At 40.0% G+C, this 9,790-nt stretch overlaps 1 protein-coding gene across 4 annotated transcripts in view; it reads left to right on the top strand.

Moving 5' to 3' along the window:
• FBXW11 (F-box and WD repeat domain containing 11) overlaps positions 1 to 9,217 on the top strand; it is a 161,582-nt gene extending 152,365 nt beyond the window's left edge. For all 4 annotated transcript variants that reach the window (XM_019506543.1, XM_019506542.1, XM_019506545.1 and 1 more), the window contains 2 exons: positions 1,762 to 1,950; positions 6,725 to 9,217. In XM_019506543.1, the coding sequence (XP_019362088.1) occupies positions 1,762 to 1,923 (162 nt within the window). In that variant the 3' untranslated portion in view covers positions 1,924 to 1,950; positions 6,725 to 9,217. The remainder of the gene's footprint in view (positions 1 to 1,761; positions 1,951 to 6,724) is intronic.
• The last annotated feature ends 573 nt before the right edge of the window (positions 9,218 to 9,790 follow it).

Raw genomic sequence — 9,790 nt, 5'->3', positions numbered from 1 at the left:
ACCAGAATTGGGTGGGACACTGTGTCGAAGGCCTTCTGGAAGTCCAAGAAGATGACATAGACTTCCTCCTTCCCATCTAAGCTCTTTGTTACCTGGTCATAGAAAGAGACCAGGTTAGTCAGGCAGGATCGGCCTGGCAAGAACCCATGTTGGTTACCCTTCAACATCACTTCCCCTGCAGGGCTCTCACAAATGTGGCCCTTGATAATTTTTTCAAAGACCTTCCCCAGGATAGAAGTGAGGCTCACTGGCCTGTAGTTGCCAGGCTCTTCCTTCCTCCCCTTCTTGAAAATAGGGACCACATTGGCCCTTTGCCAGTCCTCAGGGACTTGGCCCGAGCACCAGGAGTCCTCAAAATTTGTAGTACACCTACCAAAAAAGTTGGCCCCCACTGCCCTAAACAGGGGTAGAGCAACCTGTTCTGTTTGTGGGCTGAAACAACCCACCCTGCGTCAGAGGTGGGTAGACACTAGGTCCCTGCTGCTGTTGCTACTTGTTTCCTCAGCAGCATAGGGAGAGTACCTGCAGCTGGCATATCTTTCAATGGCAACCTGGGGAGACTGCCTGCAACCCCACATCTCTGGGTTGGACCCATATGTTCTGCAAGCAGGACTGACCTGTGGGCTTCAGGTTGTCAATCTTTGCAATTAAATCATCACTTCCAATAGTGGGGCTAAATTAGCCCCATGTTTTCCCCCAGTGCTACTCTGATCCTTTTCCCTTGCCCTATCTGCTGCTCAGCTTTCTTCTCTGTGCCTGAACTGATGTTCTGCTTTATGCTCTCTGGTTGGGGGCAGGTGGTAGCTGTAGCTCTGACTGCATCCCTACGTGGAGTTGGAGCTGTAGCTGCAGCTGCTGCCTGCACCTTGCCATTTCCCCTCTGCAGCTGCTTCTCCCCATTCCCCACTCTGCCCTCCCCATACAGCCTCTTTTCCCCTGCCAGTCCCTCTCCACCCTCTCCCTCCCCAGCTTACCCTTGTTCTGCACTGGCAGGCTTCGTGCACGCTGCAGCTTCAGGCATTGAGCACAGTCCCATAACAGCGGTGCATGGCTGCTTCAGGGGCCAGGTTGTGCTCCGTACCTCATGCTAGATCAGGGGTGGGGCCTATCAGCATGGACCAAGAGTGAGTGGGGAGAGGCAGGCAAGGGAGCAGGGGTTGGTTGGGGGTGGGGGGAACGACTAATTTTAGATGACTGTCCAATAATGAGCTTCTATACATGGAAAATTATAACAAATTTGTAATTTTTCCATGTATGAAATCTAATTATTGGGGTATTGTCTTAAATTCAGGGTTATCTTAGGAAAATATGGTAAACTGCAGGTGGGCCTTTGAAGTGGCTTTTGGGGACTGCACACTAGTTTTAAGTAGCAGGCCTGTTTAACATAATAGAATTTTGTGCAATGGATAAAACCCTGAACGCTTGCCTATGCTAGTCAGTTTTTTGTCTGTTGCTTGCTTTAAGTTAGTAGTCTGTAAATCAATTCTGCTGTTCCTTAATACTCTTCAACTTTTGCCTGTCCGCTCCATGGAAAACTTATGGTTATCACAATTTTTATTTGGAAACCACTGAATAATTTGCTGCTATAATTTAAATAGCGGTATTTTTTCTCAGACCTGCATGTAATTCCCACAAAACAGTTCTTGCCCAGCATATTAAAATGTTCATCTCTAATTTTGTATGTAGATCGGCATGTGAGTGTGAATTTGGTGAAACTTGATCCTTCTCCTGTCCTGCTAACTAAGCTCTTACTATTTACAGGAACATTCAGGACGTGTGTTTAGACTCCAGTTTGATGAGTTTCAGATCATTAGTAGTTCCCATGATGACACAATTTTGATATGGGACTTCTTAAACGTGCCACCCAGTGCCCAGAATGAGACACGCTCTCCATCCAGAACATACACTTACATCTCCAGATAACAGTCTGCACTTTACTACCCTCATAAGGTAAAATTGTAAATCTTTTTTATGTTGAATATATTCTGTATGTGCATTTTACTGCTCTGCCTGTTGTCAGTTTATAGATCATGTCCCACTGAGTTTTTACTAAAGTTTTAGTGATCCTTCTGCTTTTTTGCATCATGAAATACTTGCATGGTGTTGCTCTTTGGTTCCTGGATACTATGATGTTGGCAAGTTTTATATTTGGCTGCTTGCATCTTTGCTACAGTTTGCACTGCCTCTGATCCAATATTGAAGTAGTTATAAATTTAATTTTAAGTAGCTTTTCAATTTCTTGAGAAATGAGTTTATAACTAGGTTATTTTAGAAGACAATCACTTGCTACATCTTGGCCTGGGAATGTTTGTTTTTTAAATCCAATATCTGTGAAATCACTACAGACACTTCTACAATTCAGAAATTACTGCAATTTTTTATCACTTATCACTTTCAATTAATACTTTGAAGTCCCTTGGATAAGTATACTTAAGTTCCTAAATATATATTTAATGGAAGGATGTTTCAGAGCCTAAAGTTTTAGAATTGTGTGAGGAACTAGACCAAGAGTACCAGGAGTCAAGATGTAGAAGAAATCAGAGTAAGTTTATCGTGAAGCATGTGTAACTGTTTTATTTGGAATGGTTTTGCTGACTCGCTTCTGAATCTGGGCATGCTATCTATCTCTTAGGTCAGGTTTCCACATTGGTTGAATGGACATTGTTCCTTGAGTAGGGCACATCTTGTGATTAATGGATTCTTCTTTTTCTCAAGGAAGAAAATTTGAGATGCAAGATGAGGGTTTTTTTGTTTATTTTATGTTTTATACTACTAACTTGGGTGCCATGAGATGAATTAGATGTTTAACACCTAAAAAAATCTCTGTTTGGGAGAACTTACATAATGGCAGCATGCTTATAAAAATGTGTCAGTGTTGTTATATTATTGCACACAATATGCCTCAACACTCTGTGAAATAAAATCCTTTCAAGTTCATTTAGAGCTTGCTTTTTTTTCATTGAGCCCTTTATCCTTTACTTTTTGGGGGCTAACTAGCATTGCCTGAGTCACCAGTAAACCGAAGATGTTTGCTGTTGTGACTATAGTTTATCATAAGTGACAATTCCCCAGCATAACCACAAGTAATAAAAATAAATGCTTTCAAAAGGAAAAATTTCATCATGTCAGGAAACAGGACAGCTTGAAGCTGTCAAAAGCAGCTTACTTGAACTTTGTGTTTTGTTTCCATTTCTCTGTAAGTCAACTTGATTTAAATTTTCTAAATGCTGTATATTGAGTAAAAACGCTGCTGTAGATCCATTTGCTTGAACAGTGGTGTCTTTTCCTTATGTCATTTATATTGCTGCCAACAGTTGCACTTCATACTATAAAAATACCCAAGACTTCTGAAACCTGGAAACAGAAATTATCTTACCAGATCAGACCAGTGAGTTCATCATCCATTGGTTCAGTTTCCTATCTGTGACATTGGCTAGTGTTGTGTCCTTCAAAGGAACTGAGAAACTACCCCAGAGAATAGTTCTGGAATAGCCCTGTTTAAAGATGGATTTAAATTAAAAACCAGGCTGTTAGTACTTGGGTTTTGCCCCCAAAGCTTAACACATTCTCTCATGAAGTGTTTCCCTGTCTTACATAGCTGGATATTTTCATTGCCTATAAATGTACTGGTATATTTCTGCTAAGACTCTTGGCCTCAGTGATAACTTGCAGAACTCTCTGCTATGATAGGGGGTTTTTTGGATGGTATGGTTTTTTGTAGCAGTCCTTTAATATTCTGAAGAAGGAATGCTGTTCTGATTGAGGAATTTCTGCCTTGTGAAATTCTATTTTTCCTTTGAAGCATAAACTCTTAAAAATGTAGTTTTCCTTCCCTCACAGCAAGAATATTGGCATTGTGCCAAATTAATATCAGCTTTGCAACCCTTTGAAAAATAACCAGGCTTATTCCCTTGCAACATGTTCCCTTGTGCTCAACATCTAGACTCAGTAGTTCACTGAGTTCCTCCAGCCTCAGGAGTGGAAGAAAAGAAAGGGAGCCATGTCAGGCTGGCTTTCCCAGGGTCCTCTTCAGTTGATGCAAGTGTAGCTCAGGTGGCAGCAGTCTGTGTTGCAGGATTAAAGGCTTAGGGTAAAAACACGGTTGGAAGTGATGCACGATTCAGGGTAGCTGTAACAGTGCTCATCTTTTTCCTTAAAATCAAAGTTACGTAGAGAAATTGTTAGAAGAACATTAGTTATGCTTCAAGTTGAGAGATACTAGATTTATGGGTGCCAACCAACTGTGCACCCTATAGGGAGGCATACCTAACAATGCTTTCCGCAGCTTTCATTAACTTTTATGCATCTCTTAGGCCCTCTCCCCCATTGGCTTGTAGCACTATCTTCAGAGTAGAAAACCAGAAGTCTGAAAGTCTTGGATTTTCTGCCTGCTAAATTAATTACTTGTATCAGGCGGACAAATGGTTAAAAAGGAGTGCCAACCTGGCAAGGAGAGAGGCTTCTGCAGCTGTCAGTGAGCTCGTTTGGCATGGCCTACCTATGGCTTCTGCTTTTTCCAGTTTTGCTTCATTGTTGTTTGAATTAAGGCTATACTACTGTGTTGCCACTGTTGATGATGTTGGCCTGCCACTTTCACCAGTGGTGATGCCTCTAAAGACCTGATTGTGTTAAAAGTACGTGGAAAGATTCCTCCTTGGTTTCCATTGGAGCTGTGCCAGGACTAAAATCAATTGCATTCTGTTACAAAAAAGGCAGGTCACATCAGTTCTTTCATAGGGTAGGTTTTGAGACAACAAAACCTGTGATATTTTATTCCCCCAAGAATTTCCTCTTACCTAACTGATGTAAACGTTTTGAACAAGCAGTGTGATGGAAACCTACAAAATTTAATGACAAAATAAAAGCAAACACTGCTTAGTATATACCAACATTTCCCCTCCCAATAAAATTAGATTAATATAAAATTCAACTGTTTGCAAATTGGGCAGAAAAATGACTGTAGTTTATTTTGTTGCCTTCAGTTCGTGGAAGTGTTTTTTAAAAATACAGAAACATAGGAGTTTAGGAGCTCACTGCAGTTTTTTTGCAATCCAGTTCTGTGCATTTTGCTCAAGTCAGTTAATGGAGCAAAATGACTCTTTCCTTTGATTATTTCCTTTGCCATATGCCCAAAAATTCAGCGTGACAAAGGTCTGTCCTATTGTACAGAACTGAAAATTTGCAAAGGTGTGTCCCAGAAGTTGAATAGCATTGCTAATGGCAGCCAGCACTTTATACAGTTGTCTCATAGATGGGGTGGACCATACGGTGTCACCCAGCTACAGGTTTTACTAAACTGGGAATCCAAAAAAAAAAATCCACGCAACTTACTGCTTTAAAATACCCAGTGTTTTATTACATTTAGTCAAATAGTTTTATATGTCGTCAAACTTTGTATGTCTTTGAATTCTATATCAGTGTCTGACTCCTATTTTTACAAGGTTCCAAATGTTGCACCTTTTCAGAGTGGGTCTTTTTCAAGGGTCCAATGTTGCCCTTGTTTTTTTTCCAACTTCCCACATATTTGAAGAAGGACTTTTTATTGCCCTTGATTCCTGTAGCCCAGGGATTTTCAACCTTGTGGGATCATTGTACCCCCCGGTGACTGGACACGAAGCAATATACCCCCGGCCAGGGGGGCGGGGATGACATGTAGCCAGATGCTGAGCGGGGGTGGGGGGGGCATGCAACTGGAGACGGAGCAGTGGCAGCTGCCGTGTGAGTTTCCCCTGCCCTCTGTGTCCGGCCAGGCCGTGATAGCATGGGACGGTGCAAGGCAGCACTCCATGCCTGCCTACGCATACCCCCTAGGGCAGGGTTGGGCAAAATGTGGCTTGTGGGCTGGATGCAGCCCGCCAAGCCATTCTATCCGGCCCACAGGGCCCTTAAAAAATTTAGAAAACTAATATTTTTCTGCCCCTGGCTGCCTGTCATGCAGCCTTTGATGGCTTGCCAAAACTCGGTAAGCGGCCCTCCACCCGAAATAATTGCCCGCCTCTGCCCTAGGGCCTTCTCAAGTACCTGCCCACCCACATGTACCCCCTCAAGACAACCCCTGCTATAGCCAGTTTCAGTTTAGTTTCAGCCTTGGCTTTTTTTGATCCACTCCCTACAGGTGCAGGTCAGTGCTGCATAATCCTACCAGTGTATGAAGGATTGTTTGTTTTTATTTGATGGAAAATAAAACAAAAAGGTTCAAAAGCAAGTTTTCCAGTGCATGTGATTACACTTGTGGTTTTAAAAATTAGATTTTGAACATGTATAGGGTACAGAAGATACTTGCAGAGGACCAGGAATTGGAGCATTGTTTCCTAAAATGTCATGTGTAGGCATTGTTTCCTAAAATGTCATGTGAAGCCCCAGGAAATAGTTGTTTCAACATTCAGCAAGACCCACTGTGCCAAACTTATGTCGCATTCCCTCCAGTTCCTGAGAAACTAGCAAAGGTTTTTGTTTTGTATTACACAAAAGGGAAAGGTTTATTTAGTTCAGAGTTGCTACCCTGAATTTTCAAAAGCTTGCACAACCTCAAATCCCTGCTCTTCTATACAGACTAATTTAAAATGTGTTTTACATTCTGCAACTTTCAACTAAGCTGACATCCTATAGCAATGGTAGTATCAGATCCTAGTATCTCTTAAGCCTTTCAGGTATCTACAGATAATAGGTTATGCTTTACTCATTGTAGCTTCTGATTTTTTTTTCACCTTCTCTGTCTTTTCAGGGTTCCACAGTCATGAACTACTGGATATTTGGCTAACACATGCCTGAAGATGTTGATTCACAGCTAAAGTCAGAATTGGTAATAGATGCTGTGTAGATGCAAAGCGGCACAATTCTATATCTAAATTTCTCAGTGTCCCCTGATTCCCTTCATTTCTGCAATGGTCTCTGAGGAATTTATTAAAAGTTCACTGACTTCAAGTAGATGAGTTTCAGAAGCCTGCCTTCCCTGCAGTGAAAAATCCAAAGCTTCGTCACATGTAAATTGTCCGTAAAAACTGAACTCTGATGGCTTGTTTTCCAGAAATAAATCAGATGTCAAGAAAGGACTTGGCCTAATTTATATTGCTTTGCACTTTTGTCTGACTTTAAAGAAGAACATTCTCCAATGAAATTTGGGTGCCAAACATACCCAGAATGTACAGAGCTTTGCTTTCAAAGTCACCATTCTCCTTTAGACTTCATGACAAATTCAGAGCCTGTTTTGTTTGATAGGAGTGTACGTTGGACTATTAGAAATATTCTGAATTGATCAGTAATATTTTTGGATTACAGTTTACTTGTTTCTGCACCAATAACTTCTTTTAATTTAAAGATTACTTGTAACTCAGGCTAGGTTATCTAAGCTAGTTGTATAGCACCGTCTCTTTCTTTTTAACTGTGCTCTGTACTACAGCCGTCCTATGCTTCCTAATGTTTGATATTGTAAAACCTTTCCATGTGTGCTTGCCTCACTTCAAATACTGTATAAGCATGTAGATAAAATGTACATAACAATTTAACCTCCAGGTGCTAGGAGTCAGGATTTCCTGACACTACACACTAATACCAAATGTGTTAGCACTTGGCAGCAGGACATTCTAACTACTGGCACTGAAGGGGTTAATATGATTTACCTAGAACTATTTCTCTGCGAAAGGAGGTTTTCAGTATTCATTAGGACTTTTTTTTAATGGGAACTACATATTTTAAAATGTAATTTCTAAACTTTTTAAAAATTAAAAAAATGTTTAATTTATGTTCTGTATCTTATGTTTTGTGCCGCAGTATTTACAGAATGTCTTTTTTTAAACCAGTAGGTTGCCACAGATGCCTACTGATGTCTTTCCATAGCATTAGGTTGGCTGCTCAATGGAAAAATGCCATCAGCCCTTAAATTTATTTATATAAAATTTGTAACACTTCCTTAAGGTGGGTTAGAGGTCCCTGCAGGTCAATACTCTGATTGTCATAATTAAAAGTTATATTTAAGTTTCTCATCCAGAGCTATTACACTATGACTGTATTGCGATGTCATGGTCAGTTTCTCTTTGTTAGCATGTCTTTTTTGGGAAATCTTAGTAGCTCTTTCTTATGTTGTCATAGTTCTTGAATTCATGTGGTCACATGTACTTAATCATAATTTTTTCTGTCAAAATAAGACCCTGATGTTCCATCTCTAATATTGTTTTCAGATTGCCTTGACTACAGCTCTCAATGGTTTTCTTTAATGCTTAATTTGAACTCCAAGTGTAAAATGTACCTTTTTTTTCTTGGGAAAGAAGTATGTTGGCACAGAAATGCACCCTGCCATTCCTCTATCATTGTATGTTGTGTATTTTGTCCTCTGTTGGCAGCACTTTTTTAGTTGATGGGTTAAGGAATGTCAGATTGACCAATTAATAATACTAAAATGCTGGTGGAACAGCTATGGTTAGATGCATCATCTTTCTGCATGTCAGGCAAATTCAAAGTGAAAGTGCACATCAGATGTTACTGAAATGTTACGAAAGTACAACTTAAGGCTTTCCTCTTTCACCCTCCAAACAGGGAGGTGTTGGGATCAGTGTTTGTTAGTTAACTCCCTTTTACATGTTACTACAAAGATATTTATTTCTCCAAGATTATCCACGCTCATGAAGTACAGAAGTGAACATGAGCATTATAAGCGTCCGTAAGATCACCTTCTGGTAAGCTTGACAGTAGTTTGTGAAAGTGGCTTACTTTACCTTTTTCATCTAATAGCTTTAATATTAAAAGAACAAAAAAACTGTTTAAAAAAATCTGTTGCAGCCCTGAAGAAAAAGGTATTTGTTTATGAAGAATGGAGTCCTTTTTTATGCATGTGTAAGATTAATTTCATGTTTTCCTTGGGAGATAATGGTATTTGAATATACAGTCTAAACTACTTTGATTGTGCTTCGTGTAACATAACAGTGGACTTTGTGATCATCATCCAAGGAACTTGACTCCTGGGATTAATGGTAGTGCTCCTGGCTGCACTCTGGACTTTGTTTTGCTAACCATAATTGGGCAACTGAACGTTACTGCTATATTAATGTTTCAAAGCACTGGGATAGTCTAATTCTAACTTGTAATTATGTTTGCCAATTATCTGTTTGGAAAGTTTGTGTATGAACAGCTTATTGAAACTGTTAAATTGTACAGATATTGTTCATGATCTAAAGCTTTGTACTGTGGAATGTGCTTAATAAAAAAAAAAGTTTGAACTACAGTTGTCCAGTAAATTGCAAAGTAATGTCATGTAACAATATATTGGTATTATGCATTAGTTAATTTAAGTTTATTGCACTGTTACTCCAAATATTAATTCAAAGCTCTTGCTCTGATTAGTGTTTTTGTAGTTAGTTAATTTTTTCTAAAAGAGTCATGCTTTTAAAGAGTAATACAGTGAAGTAATAGTGATGCCATGGTGTGAAGCATAAGGCTGCAGGTCAGGTTAGTGCCAGAAATATGAGTTAAGTGGTGGCACAACTGCATGGCTTGGCGCACATTGAAGCATTTCTAAAGTATTTGGCTAATTCTCTTTAGCTTAACAGCTGTAGAACAAAGTTGAATGATATAGTCCAGAATTTTCATTCCATGTCCAAGTTTATTTCACAGGCAAAGTTTACAGTATCCCTTTTGATCAAAAAGTAATTCAGAATTTCATAGAATCCTAGAATCAGTGAGTTGGAAGGGACCTAGGCAGATCATCTAGTCTGACCCCCCGCCATGGGCAGCAAGGAGCACTGGGGGTGGCAGGGGTCATAAGACCCCAGCCAGGTGCCTATCCAGTCTCCTCTAG

This window comes from Gavialis gangeticus, unplaced genomic scaffold (assembly GCF_001723915.1).
Source record: "Gavialis gangeticus isolate Ggan-Ray unplaced genomic scaffold, GavGan_comp1, whole genome shotgun sequence".
Lineage (NCBI taxonomy): Eukaryota > Metazoa > Chordata > Crocodylia > Gavialidae > Gavialis > Gavialis gangeticus.
Note: the sequence above shows the minus strand (reverse complement) of the source record. Positions and strands in the feature narration are given on the sequence as shown.